Below are 17086 nucleotides of genomic sequence, written 5' to 3'. Positions count from 1 at the left end.
GGTGAGTCTGACCATTTGTGGGTGGGGTGAACAGAATGGGCTGATTGAGAACCAATGCCAGCTGGCCCAACTCTGGCTTCACCGCAGAACAGAGACATCGTCTGTTCCAGGGAGGCTATGTGTTCCAGGGACACAGTGAAGTTTTAGAGGTAAAGTGTATCTGTAAATCAGAATAAACACTGAGGCCTTAGGAGATGAGCAAAGGACATTAACAGGCAAATGTGTAGTACAAACGGAAAGTAAATTTTTGGGAAAAAAAATAGTTCCTCCAATAATCAAAAACAAAACATGAGGGGATATAATATTTTACCTATTGAATTAGCAATGATTACAAAATGAGATAAAATAATGCAAGGGTCTGATGAAAGATGCACTCAAACGATGCTACTGGGAGTGAAAATTGGTTACGACCCTTTCTGGAAATCAATTTGGCGTTAAGTGTGAAAACCTTAGTAATGACCATATACTTTGGATCCGTAATTTCCGTTCTCTGAATCTTATTTAAGGACATAATGTTAAACAGAGAAAGACATTAATGCAGCCGTGGTCAGAAGAAAAAAAAAGGAAATACTCTGAAAGTTCAAAACCAGGAACTGGTTAAAGAAGTTATGATGGAGTGTTACAGCTTGGTGGTTGAGACCATGCACTCTGGAATCAGAAAGACCTGGAATTCTCTTAACTGTGTGATCTTGAGAAGTCATCCAACCTCAGTAAGCCTCGGTTTTCTCATTTTTGAAAGTAAGTCTACTACTAAAGTAGACTCCACAGAGGTGCTGGGGAATTAAATGAACGACTCCACGGAAAGTGAGAATTAAATAATACATGAAAAAGTGCTTAACATAATGCCTGCCACATAATAAGAACCCAGTAGTAGTTTGTTATCATAATAATCATGCAGTCAAATCAAAATCTCATGTGCCCAAAATGTGCTGTAGTAACACGGGAAAATGCTTATGCTCTAAGACTGCTGGGTAAAAAATGCAGGTTAGGGCTTCCCTGGTGGCGCAGTGGTTGAGAGTCCGCCTGCCGATGCAGGGGACACGGGTTCGTGCCCCGGTCCGGGAAGATCCCAGGTGCTGCGGAGCGGCTGGGCCCGTGAGCCATGGCCGCTGAGCCTGCGCGTCCGGAGCCTGTGCTCCGCCGCGGGAGAGGCCACAACAGGGAGAGGCCCGCGTGCCGCAAAAAAAAAAAAAAAAATGCAGGTTAAAGATTTTCTCAACTATGCAAAAATATGTAGAGTAAGAGGTCAACGAGGAATATGTAGACATGGCAGCAGAGGGACTTAGGGGAGCGAATGACAAGTGGACCCTTAGATGCAGGTCCACATCAGTTTCAGCATCTGAGTCTTTGTGTGGCCAGTGCAAGAACAGGGTGACGGTTTTAGAAGTCACACCTGTTGAGATGCCTATAGCTCTGACAGGCTGCTGGGGACACAGCAGACCCTGCAGGGGGCAGGGAGGGGCGGAGGGGTGAGTCAGCACCTACCTTTGCACTGGAAGCGGTGGGTGGGTGTGGTGAGTAGGAGTCGGTCAGCCATGGGCTCGGGGCTACTGCAGCGGGCGATGCCAGGCTCCTTGTACCCGGCCTTCACCCACTCCGACAGCCAACGCAGGCTGCAGTCGCAGTGGAGTGGGTTGGTTCCCAGTGCCCTACGAGGCAGAGCAGGCAGTCAGGCTCCCCCGCCCAGCTTGGCCCATAGGCCCCGTGGTCTTGGTCCTCTGGAAAAGCAGAATTTTCAGACTTTGGCTAGATTGGGGGTGTCTGACAGGAGGACCAGCAGAGACTTCACTGGGGTGAAGTCAGTAACTCCAGACTGTACCTCCAATCCCTGCAGATGTTTCAACCCCACCCAAGCCCCTCCCATCCCTCAGGCTTTGCTCTCACCTACCCTGGTAAGATTCCATCCTCAACTCACCCCCAATCTCAGCCCCTCCAGGAGGCTCCCTGGACCTCTGGCCATTGATTTTCTGGCTCTCTTGCCCCACTAAAGGTTGCACTGGAGGATGTACTTTGCAGAGAAGGTTTTGATACCCGGCAACCTAGGAAGCAGCTTCAGACCACTGAAGGAGCTCAGAACATGCCACCCCCCAATATGCCGCTCTGTCTATTGACTATTTTGAGGTGAAGGCACTTGAGAAACAGCAGATGCTGTTTCTAGCTAAAAGCAGGTCATATTTCCTATGAGAAAGGTACCCTCCCCGGGCCAGGAAGAGAAGGGAGTTGATACCAAAATGGATCTGTACAAACAAACCTCCTAAAATAACGCTGATCTTCCATCAGTTTCTGCATGATTTCCTAGTCCCGGTCCCATGATTTACCGCCCCCAGTCCAAGCTCCTCTGTCGTGTCAGAGCCCCACGCTTCATCATTCTTTGTGTAAAAATGGTATATAAGCTTTGGGGCCCAATGGCTTCTTTGGGTTTTCATTCTCCTTTTGAAGACTCCCACATACACATAAAAATATTAAATACATTTGTATGCTTTTCTCCCGTTAATCTGGCTGATGTCGGGCCGGCCACAGAGCCTAAGAGAGTAGAAGGAAGGTTCTCCTCCCATGCACCACTCAGCTTACAAGTGCAGGGGAGGGAAATGGTATCATCCAGTGCAGACACCTCCAAAGTGCTGTCTGAGGAAGAAAATACGAAAACTTCTGCTGACTTTTAACCATAGCCTTTAACATTTCTATTTTTTGAATGTTTTATGATATGCATACATAATATATCAGTGTTGTGTATGTGCACAATACAAAAATAATTAAATACACAGACAGCAGGTATACGAACTCAAGCATTTTCACCGGCAGGGGTATGCAATACCTAATATGTATGGGCCTCAGTCTCCCCTGTGTAAAATGGGAGGGGCCTACCTGATGCCGAGTGTAGAAAGAATATGTGCTTTGGCATCAAGGCAAACCTGGATTTGAACCAGGTCTCTGCCACCTACTAGCTGTGCAACCCTTGGACCAGTTCTTCAGCCTTTCTTAACTTCAGTTTCATGTCTAATAAGGAGATAAAAATGCCTTCCTGCTGTAAGAAATATGAGATAATTCATCTAAAGTGTTGAGCACATAGTAAGAGTTTTATGTGCGTTCTTATTAAATATTTACATTGTTTACATAATTGATTATGTCTTTGAAGGCATCCGAAGCAGAGAACACACAATGTGCACAATGTGGGTACATTTTTGTAAATAAAACACACTCTATTCCTATGGAAAAAACCATACTGAGGTGGTAGCACTGATAGTATTATCTCTGGCATTATAATCTTTTCTGTTTTGAGGAGATGCACGTGGGGGAGAAACAGGGCTACTTACAGATGGGAAAGAGAGGTCAGGTCATTGAAGGAGCCTTCGGGAACGCTGGAGATGTCGTTGCCATGGAGGGTTCTGAAGCAGAAGCACAGGTCAAAAAGTTAACCCCCAGTAACAGCTCTGAACTCAGTACACCCTCTTGGCGTCCCAGGCTGGCCCAGCCATGCCTCTGAGCACGCAGAGCCCCACTGCAGCAGCAGGAGGGGATCTCTCCTTCATGTCACGTGCACTGATGTTTCCGTGCCCAGATCAGCAGCAGGGATGCTGGGAGTAGAGGGTTAGGGAAAGACAAAGATGAATCAGACGGACTTGGGATGGAATCAGAAATCAGTCCCTTTCAGCTGCGGAACGTTGGGTGAGTTCCTTTCCTTTGCCTGGCCTCCATTTTTGCACCTGAAACATGGAGACAGAGAGCAATCTAGTGAAGGCACTGGGGTTTCAGAGATAATGTGAAGAACTATGGTTGAGACCAGAAGTTCTGGAGCTGGGCTGCTTGCATTCACACCCTGACTCTGTCACCTACCAGCTGTGTGACTATGGGGAAAGTTACTTACCCTCTCTGTGCCTTGGTTTCCTATCATAAAATGGGAATGAAAGAAAGCAAAAAGATTTGCCACAGAAGGTACCTTCGGTTGTGGGTGCACTAGTCCACGTAGAGCCTGGCATTTTCTAAGTACTAAATGTTTAACCTTATTAGTATTTGTAAAAGGTCTTGAACAATGCCTGGTACAGATCAAGAAACTGGTTCCCTTCTTATTCACCTAGAGAGATTTTAGGGAGATTGAGAAATGCTATCAATCCCAGAAGACAAAGGGAAGGGGGCACTCAGCTCCTGGGGAGACTCCCCGGAGCCGGACACTCATCTTTATGGGAAAGGGTGTGGCATTACCCACACACATACGTGGGTGTTGTTCTTGTGTGCACCTGAGTGCATTATCCCACAGTGTGTCCGAGGGGCCAGGCAACCTGCTTGGCTTTAATCATGCCTCTCTCCACCCTGCGGTGTAATAGCTGGGAGCTATGCTCACTTGCAGGGCGGTGGCACACACTGAGCTTTCAATAAGTGCCTGGAGAACAGGTTTCTGAAAAAAATGGAAGGCACGCGGCTCCGCTGCTCAAGTAACAACATGAGCAAATCCACAATTCGTGGGTTATACCCTCCATGGAAGGATTAGTCATCCACTGCACACAAAAAAATCCCCAAACTGCTGACTCACTTTGGGGCTGGCCCGTGAGATGCAAGGAGTGCCATTCGTAGAAACTCAAGGGTTTCCTTAGTGGCTGCCGGGCACCGTCCCCTGGGCTGTGAAGGGAACCCTAGTTAAACAAAGGGGGTGATTAACGTTGACTGTGAAAGTGTAAACAGGATAGTAACTTATGAATCTGCTCTTCTGTTTCCCTTTTAACTGATGTTAGCTTGCCCTGGGTCTTCGGCTGAAATATAGATGTCAGCTTAATTACACTTAACAATGAGCAGGGCCTCTCAAGCTGACTGGGCATCAGGGCTAATACACATGCAGATTTCTGAGGCCCATTCCCAGAGAGTCTGATTCAGTGGGTCTGGGGTGGGGCCTGAGGTTCTGCATTTCTAACACCCACGCACCAGCGCCCCCCCACCCCAGATCCCTGGTCTCCCTGAATGGCAGTGTGAAAGCTTTCCTTGAAGCTGAGACAGCCAGGACAGCAGGATGAGGGTACCCAGTCCCCTAAAGAGTGTCCGTGGAAGCTTCTCACCTCCCTGAGTAAGAAGGGGCTCGAAGCTCTTCCTCACACTTTTATCAGTACCATTTAGTCTCTAATCCATGTGGTTATTTATGAATCACACCGGCTCCCGTCTGCTATTAACTTGGATGACTTCACGGCTGCTTGCTGTTTGGCGAACGCACCCAGCCCCACTGTTAAGCATTTCCGAAGGCGGCTCGGGCCCCGGGAGAGGCACAAAGCCCTAATTTAAAAACACCAAATGACCCAAAGGCAGCTTTGGTACTGTGACCCCTGCAAGTCGCACTCCCATTTATTATGAGCTGATCCGCTGAGGTCTCTATAAACTGCAGAGTAGGGGGGCTGTAATTTACTGGGACAACGCTAAAGAAATCTGCCTACACTGCACGTTCTGGCTCCTGGTTTGGCCCCCAAAGAAGGACTCTTGCATGTCCAACCACCCTCCTAAAGGATGCCAGGGGAGTGGCACAAATGTGCTCTCCCAGGAAGCACTAAGCACGCCCCCTTTCCCTCTCGTTCTCCCTTACACCTCACAGGGAGCGGGTGCAGGCAAGCACCTCTGAACTGGGAATGACTCATCTTCAAGCATCCGGGACTCTTTTTTCCCTCCTGACTCTTAGGAGGTGTTAAGGCAGACTAGGGAATTTCAGGGTGCAGATGAGGACATCATGAGAGCAACTGGAGGGCATAACCATTCCCTGTCAGTTCTGGGTTGCCTGAATCTGGGTCTCCGAATCTCTAGGTGCTCACAGTTTGTATGATAGATGACGGGAACTATCCTCATCCTAAATGTGGGATGGGGTGGGTGAATTCTCTTCTGAGCAACACAGGCCACTCCCAGGTGACCTGGGGTTTAAGGTCTGGAGTCAGACAGCCTGGGTTCGAATCCCTATTCTAATAATCACTGTCTGTGTGACCTGAAACAACTGACATTATTTCTGTGCCTCAGTTTTCTCATCTCTAAAATAGAGGAATTCTTAGTATCTACTTATAGTAGATACATTTTGGGGGGTATGGGTTGATCAACATCATTCTCCTCTTTTCTGTAACAGTTCCTCCCTCTTCCATTAGGGAATCACCCCTCCCCACTTCTGAGTCCAAGTGGTCTGGCCTCACGGGCAGAGCTATGGACCAGGTCTGCCCAATCGGAGTCACAGTGATTGGTTTGAGGTTGAGTATGTGACCTAAGTAGGCCACTGAGAGATATTTCTGGGGCTTTCCTTGGAACTACTAGGACAGAGACAGTTTCATTTTGAGAGGCAGAAAGAGATGCATTTCTGACAGTACCACTGGAGTACCTGCATCCGGCCATAGAATCTGATACCTACTACTGCATTTTTCAGTTACCTGCATCAATAAATTCTCTTTTTCTGCCTAAGGTGGTTTGAACTGATTTTCTTTTCCTTTAGTCAGGAAGGGATCTAATATACTGCTTCCTAAGCTAGGATTTAAAGATACAATGCAAGTGGTTCAGCTGGTGCAGGACGCAGTGCAGGGCCAGCACACGTAAGCCCTCAATCGGGTCAGCCACGATTATCGCAAGCATCGTCGTGACTCCTTCCCCTCTGTGTTCTTGGACATATTTGGGGGCATTCCTCTCAAGGCGTTACCCGCTTAGAGTAGAAGCGTGAAGGTATGCAGCCTATCATCCCAAAGGAGCCCCGTGGAGGATTCCAGGAGACACACTGAACTTTGCCAGAGCTGCCCTGTATCCATCACCTTTCGGCCCATGTCTTTCACGCCACCCCACTCATTAATTCTCATCCCAGGCCTCTCTGGGCAAGGGAAAAAACACTCCATTTTTAAAAAGGCCGTGTCCCCCGCCCACCCCCAGTCTTCAAGAAAAGTCTGAAATGAGAGGCAATAAAAATAGATGATAACCTACGACGGAGCAGGATGGAAGGTGGTAGAACACTGGGCTAGAAGCCAGGAGACGTGGGTTCCAGCCTTGGTTCTACTCCCACCTTACGACTAGTCGGCAGCATCTCCTCCTGTTCTCACACCCAGAAGCCACATTCCCGCCACACCTGGAGCTTCCTGTACATCCCACCCCTCCACCCCCATGCACATGCCCTTCCTGACTTCCAGGCTTCTGTCCAGTGCATTTATATTTTCCCTGCCTAGAATGTTCTTCACTCCCATCCGTATTTGGGTAACTCCCTCTGACATCCCAGACTCAGCCTTGGGAGCAGAAGTTAAGTGCAGTGATTCTGAGAGGAAACAGTCTTGGGTTCAAATCCCAACTTTACTCTCTCCTCGTTGTGTCACTTCGGGAAAGCTACTCAATTTTGCCAAGCCTCTGTTTCCTCATCTGGGAAATGGGGATAATGGTGGTATATTCTTCATAGAATTGATGGGAAGAGTGAATATGACAATGTAACGAAAGCAGTTAGCCCAGTGTGCAGTGCATAGTCAAGGTTTAACAAACGTCAGCAGTGATAACTGTCTCTCAAAGTCTTTTTGATGGCCAGCACTGGCCTCCATGCCTCTCACTCGTATTCCTATGGCTCCTTCACAGGCATCACCCTGTACTGTAGTTGTCTGTCTATTTCCCGTTCTAGACCGTGTGCTCTCTGAAAGCGGGAACTGTGCTACATTCACTATTTGTGCCCCAGCCGCTGCGGTATTTAGCATAGCATTTAGCTCACGGTGGGCATTCAGGAAAGGATGAAGAAGTGAACGATGTTGAGCAAGTCAGTAAACCTTTCTGAATCTGCCTCCTTGTCTTATAAATGAGTGGTTTGGACAGGGTTTCTGAGACTCACTCCCCACTTCTAAAATTCATAATTAAACTTTTTTTTTTTTTTTTTTGGTGGCACAAAAGGGCCAAACCGGGACCACAAGGAGTCACCTTTTGGCTCACCAGAGTCGCCTGATGTTCAACAGCTGGTCAAAAATGGAATGGGGCTGTCTGGGAAGCGAGCGAGCTCTTAGTCTCTGAAGGTAATCCAACAAAAGGGCAAATGGAGCCCTTTGCAGAGATGCTGTAGGGAGGGTCCATGCAACCTGCTGAGCAGTGGGGAATAGCCGCATGTGCATACACAGCAAGCACAGTCTTATTTCAGGGAACAGGAGCTAAAAACATACGGATGATGAATGATAATCCCGCTCGCTCCCTCACAAGCACACACTGACACAGTCCTGGCGCTAACTGATTCCAGGTGGCCCTCCTGCAGCTGGGGCCGGGGGGTGACAGTTGGGACCACACGCACACCAGGCATGTGGCTCGGCGTGGGGCAAAGATCAGGGAACACACAGATCCCCGAAAAAGGACTAGAACGTCCAGGAGGATGTTCTCTTCCGGCTATTTTTAGATTAAGAGTGAGGTAGGAGAAGCACATTTTCACACAAAGTTTTGTTCTCAAAGCTCCTTGACCAATATCCTGTCTCTGAAATGTATTCATATCCACCCACCAACACACACACACACACACTCTCTCTCTCTCTCTCTCTCTCTCTCTCTCTCCCCCCCTCCTTCTCTCTCTCCTTCCTAAATGTCAGGTCTTTCTTGCTGCTTTCCAGAACACTTTTTGGCCTTCGTCTGTGGCTGAACCTTGCTCTTATCCTCCTTCCTCACCCCAAACTGCCAGCATCCCTGGGTCTCCGGTTATTTCTGGAATTCTAATCAAATTAGTGAAACCCGTCAGAAATGAGAAAAGAATATACGAATGACCACATGCAGTTACAGGTACTGCCATTTCTGATTTCCAAAATCCTGTTTTGCTTCCCAACTGCCCAAATTATAAATCTGTTACTGCCTTCATTCATCTTTAACTCTGTCTTCATTTATGACAGAAATGATTTGATATTAGATGTTAGCTACCAATGTTTCTTTTCATTTATGTGCCCATGTTCCCTTACAGTCTTTCTTCATGGTTATCAATGTTATAATTGATATGGTTACAGTTACTAGATAGCAGTGTGGAAACCTGTTTACCACATAGTGTTATGTGGAAAAATAAGCCTAATTTGTATATATGTTACAATTGTACATATATACAGTTATAATTGTAACAATATACAAATTAGGTTTATTTTTCCACATAACGCAATGTGGTAAACAGGTTCCCACTCTGCTATTAGTTTTCCTCTTTCAATAATTGCACTTCATCGACTGGTTGCATCACGCTTTACTTAAATATTTCCCCACTGTGGCCTTCTGGGTAATATTTAAAATTTAGGTTAAAGATAACAGTGCAACCAAGCTCTTAATGCAGAGAACCTTTCTCTCATTTCGGATACCCTTTCGTAAAAATTCCTAGATGTGCAATTACTGGGAGAAAGGATACAAATACCATAAAAGAAACGCAGCCCATAAACATTTTAATTTTTCCTGCCTTGGCCCTTATGCAGAAAATGGTTGCTCCCCACTGAGGTAGATAGTTGGAATGAGGGCCTCTAAGATCCTCTTTTATCTACAAGAGCCCATGATTCTAAAATGATGATGCGAAAAGCCTACTCACTCTGAATTCAAGAAGCAAGCACAAGTGTGTTGGATGTTTTATGTGGACTCCTGGTGAACTAATGACAGCACTGGTTCTGGAGTGACACCAACGAGGTGCTGAGGAAGGAGGAAATCCTGGACAGGGGGGTGATGTGCACCCCACCACCCTGGTAGACAGACAGATGGACAGGAAAACATTCTCTTTCTCCCTTCCACATGTTGAGCTGTCCCAACCAGAACTACTCTAATTATGAACATAGGCACACGGATCCCATTGAAATGGCAGGTCACACCCCCTGGCAGCCAAGCTATGCCCAGAACTGGAAGACTGGGATGGGGGACAATAGATTGGGATTGAGGGGGGATGGCGGGGGGTGGGCAGCAGATCCAGCCTCAGCCAATGAGATGAGCCCATCTCCCGTGGTGTTCAACTCGAAACAGGGAAATGGGTTCTGCTGATGTTTCCATTCTCGAGCTCCCCAGAGAAGATAGATAATAAAATAAGTGACAGTAACAGATTGCACACTGTCAGCACGGGTACTTCTTTGCCCCCCACAGAATTGACTTTTAATAACAGCACAGATGACATGTGGCGGGAGCTGTCGCTGACACTGGTGTTTTGTGGGCCTCAATAAATCACATCAGCCTGGAGGCTCCGAAATGGACCTGCTCATTGGGTGCTGTTTGCCGACCGTAACTGGGTCCTGGGAAGGATCCCGGGGCTCTGAGTCAGGAGGCTGGATTCTGCAAGCTCCTGACTGCTGAATCTTGGGCCAGCGACTTCACCATCTGGGTCTCAGTTTTCCCATCTTTAAAATGGACATAACCCTCTCAACCACACAGCATTATGAGGCAATGACCGTGAAAAGCCCCATAAAATATGGTTTTCACTATTATAGTCATAATGGGCCAGAAGGGAAAGAAGTTGATAGGTTTGGGGGCAGAGTGTCTGGCATCTCTGTTCTCATGGGAATATCATTCCAAGGATCCTCCCTTGCCAACAAAATAGGTGCAAGATGGGCAGGCAGAAATATCAGGTGACAGTGGGCCCAGGGTTGGGGTGGCAGTGAGGTACCATTCCTGCTCTTGCAAGTGCTCATGTGAGAACAGTCACAGCAAATGAATATAAAGTGTCTACCACGGGCCAGAGCTGTGCTAAGTGCTTTACGTACAGTATCTCATTTAATCCTCATAAGACCCTGTGAGGCCACTACCATCGTTATCTGATTTCATGATGAGAAGACACACAGCTAGGGAGGGGCAGAGCCATGCCTGGAAAGCAGGGGACTCCATGGCTATCTTGCCTTTGCTCAGAGCTCATCTGCCTCAGTTGGCTGTCCACTCCCCTTGTGTAGGCCAGGGCCAGGCAGGTATCATAAGGTGACAAGAGATGGGTGGGTGACGTGGAGGCTGCAGACTGCAGAACTCTGTTCAAAGGGGCAGGAGACGGCTCAGCCCTGCAGGAATGCAGAGGGGAGCCCTGGGAGGCCAGGTCTCTCCATTTTCCAAGAGAGTGTAGAAATCGGGATTTATATGAGAAACCTCCTGATATTTAAATGTTGGCAACTTATTAAAACTTTAAGGATGTTTTATGAGCCGACTCGGTTGTGAACGGATGGTTATGTGTGTGCCCTGGCCCTGGCCGCTGGCTTCCAGCTTGGGCTCTCCGTTGCACGAGCCTGGTTTCCTTGCAGAGGTTCACAGTGTTAACATTGCCCTTCTGAAACCAGAGGGACCACTTGTGATGTAATGATCATCAGAAGAGCGGCCAAGTGCTGCACAGTGTGCTCTGCTAGGGTGCAGAATAGAACTGCATAGAACTGCAGATCCTAATCCTTGCAAGGGATGTGCTATGGATCCCATTTTGCACATGAAGAAGTGGGAACTCAGAGGAGTGAGTGATGTGTGCCGGGTTCCACAGAGGAAGTGAGCCGGAGCAGGGAGTGACTGACTCTTAAGTACGAGCTCTCTCCGCCCCATTGAGCAAATTAAGAGTGTTGGGTTAGGGGAGGGACGCATGGCGGGTAGAATGGGCTTTGAGCAAGGAAGAGCAGGCAACAGGAGTGCTCAGTCCTGCCTGCTGTTACCCAGCGAAGCATAAGTAGAAATCAGCGCACTGGGGTACTCACAGCACTCGGAGGGACCGCAGCCCGTTGAAGGAGTGGATGGGGATGCATCGCAGCCGGTTGTAGCTCAGGATCCTGTGGAAGAGGACACACAGGCTCTGTTGGTTCTTCCTGTTCTTAGCTGCTGATACATGCATTGTCCACACTGGACCAGTCAAAGCCAACGGTTTCTTTACCCTCCCAATTTTAATAGACTGACAAAAAGCATCCTAGGGATAAGGGAAAGAGAAACATTCCCCATCACTCCAGGAAGCTCACTGGCTTCATTTCCCAGTTTCCTCATATGTTCCTTAGCAGGCTGGCTCCCTAACCAGCTTTGCCATCACCTCCGTCTATTGTCAGATGGTGAGTGCCCACAGTATACAGAGCTAATGGGAAATAAAGGGGTCTGAGCAAAATATAATTGTGTAGGGAAACCCTCACGGGGAGAGAAAATTCACAAATCACAGAAGGTATTCCAAAGAGGAACTTCTTCAGAAGTAATTAGGTGCTAACTCCTCTCTAACTGCCCAGACAGTGGAGTTCTGACCTACTCTGTTTTCCTTCTGATGATTAAGGTCTGCCCTGTGCTGGGTCAGCCACAGCCCTGAGGATCGCTAGAGCGGAGCATGTAAGCCGGAGGGGACAGAGGAAGGATGCCCTTAGTATGAGGCCCATGTTAATCACAGCAGCTCACTGTACTCACAGGGTGGAGAGGTGAGACATGTTACTGAAGGTGTAGTTGGTCAGCGTGCCAATGCTGTTGTTGCTCAGGTCACTAGGAAAAGTAAGCAGAAGGGTCACATTGTACTGTTAGTTGCATCCAGAGGGGGTCATTCCCAACTTTCACACATGCACGCATGCCTGCTATCCATCCATCCACCCATCCGTCTGCCCATCTGCCCACCCATCCATGCATCCATTCATCCATCCACCCATCCACCTGTCCATATGTCCGTCCACCCATCTGCCCGTTCATCTATCCATCTGTCCGTCTGCCCATTCATCTGCCCATCTGTCCATCTGCCCATCTGTCCATCTACCCATCCATTTGTCCATCCACTTATCTTCCCATCCATCCAACCATCCATCCATCCAACCATCTGTCCATCTGCCCATCCATCTGTCCATCCACTTATCCTCCCATCCATCCATCCATCCATCCATCTATCCATCCACCTATCTGTCCATCTGTCCATCCATGCATCTGTCCATCCACCCATCTGCCCATTCATTTGTCTACCCACTCATCCCTCCATCCACTGGTCTGTCTGTCCATACACCTATCTGCCTATCTGCCCATCCATCCATTCATCCACCCCCCCACCTTCCCATTCATCCATCCATCCATCCATCCATCCATCCATCCACCCCCTCCACCCACCTTCCCATCCATCCATCTGCCCATTCATCCACCCATCCGCCCATCTGTCTATTCACCCATCTACCCATTCATCTATATATACATCCATCTGTCCACCCATCCATCTGTCTGCCCATCCATCCACCCATCCACTCATCCTCCCCATGTCCATCAGCCCATCCATCTATCTGTCCATCTACCCATCTATCATCCATCCATCCATCCGTCCATCTGCCACCCATCTGTCCATCTGTTAGCCCAGCTGTCCATCCATCCATCTTTCCACCCATCCATCTATTCACCTATCCACCCATTAGTCCAAGTGTTCATTTTTTTACTGAAGATTTATTCAATCAGTCATTCCACCCACTGTCGTTCATTCATTCATCTATTTATTCAGCTATTCAAACATTCAGTGGTGTCTATCCATCGATTTGATTCTACCAGCAAAACATAACACATAAGGTAACAATTTCTCCTTGTTGCAGTGCTTCCCCCCCCCCCGATCAATTCTTCTCCTCATAGCCCCTCCACCGTCCCTCTCTTCCAGCATTCATTTATTCCATCTTATCAGATTCTCTCTTGGGGGAATGAGGTTGGTGGGAGTGTGGTCCTTTGCCAACTGCAAGCTCCAGCTTCTCCCCGAGGATAACTATCCAGGGCAGTGGTTTTCAGCATCAGCTGTACATTAGCATCATCTGGGGAGCTTTAGTTCTCTGAGGCCTAGGTTTCATGCCCAGATATTCCGATTTCATTGGTGTAAGGCAGGCTTGAGCATCAGTATTTAAAAGAAACCCCAAACTACTGTGATATATAATCAGCTGAGGTTGAGGGCCATTGCTCCGGGGCTCCCTGCCCCCTACGCAGATGGGGCACCTTTCAACAGCACTTGCCCAAGGATCCTGGGTGCCCTCTTGGCAAGGCAGTGAGGGACAGAGCTCAAGGACTCCCCAGCTTCCTGGGCCCCGCCCATGCCCAGCAGCCCTGCTCCTCATTCAGAGGTTTTCCTGGGTTTTGGCCGACTTGGAGCCAGGAGCGGCTCCCACCTGAAAGAACCTCAATTGGAACCAGCTGCTTAGAACATTTTCTGAGTAACTAAAGGAGGAGGAAGAAGAAATGCCAAATTTATGCTTTTGGCAAACCTAAGTACAGCCACAGCTTGCAAGAAACTGAGGGATCTCGGGAATTTAATTGGAGACCAGAAGGTCGGAGGCTCCAAGCCAAGGAGGAAGGTGCCACAGGTGACCATGAGGCCAGGATGTGGGTACTTCTGCATGAAGTCCTCACTGGGTAAGACCTGGCACATCCAGCCAGCCCATCCTTCCCAGCTGCCTCTTGCCGCTCCACCCAGGGGGAAAAGTGCAGGAATGCCCCAAAGCCTGCAGCGCTGCCCTACCCACCCTCTGCATCAGTTTCCTGCGCTCCCTAACGACAGAAAATGAAATATCCCACCAACGCTGGGCTCCTTACATGAGTGTCAGGTGGCGGAGGGTGGGCAGCTCCTTGGGCACGGCTGTTAAGTGGTTTCCTTCCAGGTACCTGAAAGAGAGGTGCAGAGTCACGTGGGGCAAAGAGACAATGCGCACACTGCCATTACCTCAGATGCCTCTCCCGACTTCCCAGGCTGGACTGGGTCCCTGTTTTGCTCTCTCATGGCTCTTTTTTCCCCCACTTCAAAGCATATACTACATTCGTCATCTAATATTTATTTGTGTGATTGTTCAATTAATGACACTTTTCCCCACTGGGCTGCTAAGCTCCATGATGGCAGGGCTCTTGCCTAAAATTGCCCAGGGTTGGAGCCCCCTAAGACTGTGTACAGAGTGGCACACAGTAGGTGTTCAATAAATTATTTCTTGAATAAAGCACCCACTTTATATCTGGCCTGCACAATACCCTTACACGGCAGGGATTCACAGTTGAGAAAACAGAAGTTCAGAGATGTTAAAACGCTTGCCCAAGGTCACACAGCGAGTGGTTCAGTTAGGACTTGAACCCAGGTCTCTCTGACTGCAGTTTTATCACAGTTCCAAATGGCCTCTATTTAGCTACCGGAGTGTGTGGAGAGCTGAGCCATTAAGAACCCTCATTCCGTGTTGAGTATCTCTGATATGCATCTGGAAACTGAGGAGACAGGGCATGTTCCTGGAGCCCTGTGCTACAGTCCCCAGCAGGAGGACCACATGCAGAACGGGACGGGGTTCAGAATGAGGCCGCACCAACAGGAGACCCCTCCTGAATGGGCAAAGGCTGAGCCTAGACCTGCCTGGACTGCGGGCTTCTGTGCTAACCTGCTCATCAGACACCCGAGCGTGGTTGAAGATAGAGAAGGAAGTCGTGTTTTGATGATGAATTACAAACGTTATGACTACCCTTAAGAGGGGACACGGGCTGATTCATTTATCCCCACCCTTGCTGTAGACCCCTTTCCCTAGGCTTCCTGTTGCTCTCAGGACAAAACAGCAAAATCTTTAAGATGGCTTATAAGGTCTGCTCTCATCTCCGGGGTGAGTCTCCCTTGATATAAAGCTCGCATAGCTTCCTCTCCCGTAACAGTCAACACCCAGCTACTGCTGTTCGTTGGTGCCGTGCCTGCCTCAGCCTCCACGAAGGCAGACCCTAGGTCTACCTTTTTCTAGCTCAGGGCTTCTTAAACTGTAATGTACATATGAATCACCTGGGATCTTGCTAAAAAGCAGATTCTGATCCAGTAGGTCTGCCATCAGGTTGGAGAGTCTGCATCCTTGATAGGCTCTTGGGAGATGGTGGAGCTCATTCATGGTCTACAGGCCACATTTTGAGTAATGAGGTGCTAGCACACTGCCTGGCATCCAGTAGACCCAGCGCAAAATGACTGAATGGGATGAAATGGGTTAAAATACGATATGGGTAAGTGTGTCACAACGACCAAACCGGGCTTAGCTTTAGGGACAACTTGTCCTTACCTTACCTTAAAGGTAAGGCATTGGGCATTACCTTAAATTAAGGCCAAGTGACTTTATTCCCTTGGCTGGCCCTGAGGGATCCTCGTGGCACAGAACATTGGGCAGGACCCCACACGGCCTCTGGTTGCCGTGGCATGTTGGATTAATGTCCCTTTGGTCCTCAATCTTTGCTGTATACGTATTGCTCTAAGAACTATGCCAGATGCTGGGGGAGATACAAAGATGAACCAGACCCCATTTCTGCCTTCAGGGAGCTTGATCATCTGACTTAAAATTCAGCTGCGCACACGCGTTTAGATTATGCCCTCAGGCAGAGGAGCTAAGAGAAATGTATTCACTGATGTAGTCATTTATTCAGGCAGAAATATTTATTGGGCAACTGCAATGTGCCAGGTACCGTATATACTGGTGAATAAGATAGGGGTGGTGCCTATTTTCTGGCATTTAAAAATCTAATGTGTGTGTGGGAAGGAAGGAGGGAGAAGGGAAGGAGAGAGTGAGAGTGAGAGAGAGAGAGAGAGAGAGACAGAGAGAGAGACAGAGAGAGAGAGGGAGAGGGAGAGGGAGAGGGAGAGAGAGAGGGAGGGAGAGAGAGAGAGGGAGGGAGGGAGAGAGAAGAGACACACACATAAAGTAATATAACTTACAAATTGCAATGTGTGCTTTGAAGGAAAGGAACAAGGTGTAGTGACAGACAATGCCCAAAGCTTCCTGCAGAAAGATGTAGGCAAGGAGGAGATGCAGCATAGGAGACTGCAGCCTGGGGAGGGCCCTGAACTTGAAGGAAAGGCTGGGGAGGCCAAAGTCTGGTGGGTGAAGAGAGGACAGCGGGAGGTGGGGCAGATCACACTGTGGTCAGTTCATTCACCTGTCAGAATGGCTATTGTCAGAAAGGCAAGAAACAACAAGTGTCTGCAAGGATGTGGAGAAAAGGTAGCCCTCGTGCACTGCTGCAATGTAAAATGGTGCAGTCACTATGGAAAACAGTACGAAGTTTCCTCAAAAAACGAAAAATTGAACTACCATACATCCAGTAATTCCACTTCTGGGAATTTATCTAAAGAAAACGAACACACTAATTTGAAAAGATACATGTCCACCCCCAGCTTCCCTGGTAGCGCAGTGGTTAAGAATCCGCCTGCTAATGCAGGGGACACAGGTTCGAGCCCTGGTCCAGGAAGATCCCACATGCCGTG

The 17086-nt window shown here is 48.5% G+C and overlaps 1 protein-coding gene across 2 annotated transcripts in view; it reads right to left on the bottom strand.

Annotated features, from left to right (window-relative positions):
* Window positions 1-17086, bottom strand: part of SLIT3 (slit guidance ligand 3) — a gene marked incomplete at its 5' end in the record, with an annotated part of 610658 nt that overhangs the window by 53065 nt on the left and 540507 nt on the right. For both annotated transcript variants that reach the window (XM_082835732.1, XM_082835733.1), the window contains 5 exons: window positions 1486-1649; window positions 3315-3386; window positions 11607-11678; window positions 12289-12360; window positions 14416-14484. In XM_082835732.1, the coding sequence (XP_082691858.1) occupies window positions 1486-1649; window positions 3315-3386; window positions 11607-11678; window positions 12289-12360; window positions 14416-14484 (449 nt within the window). The remainder of the gene's footprint in view (window positions 1-1485; window positions 1650-3314; window positions 3387-11606; window positions 11679-12288; window positions 12361-14415; window positions 14485-17086) is intronic.

Source organism: Leucopleurus acutus (genome assembly GCF_964270905.1).
Source record: "Leucopleurus acutus genome assembly, chromosome: 3".
Lineage (NCBI taxonomy): Eukaryota > Metazoa > Chordata > Mammalia > Artiodactyla > Delphinidae > Leucopleurus > Leucopleurus acutus.
The sequence above is the reverse complement of the archived record's forward strand: the minus strand, read 5'-3'. Positions and strand labels throughout refer to the sequence as shown.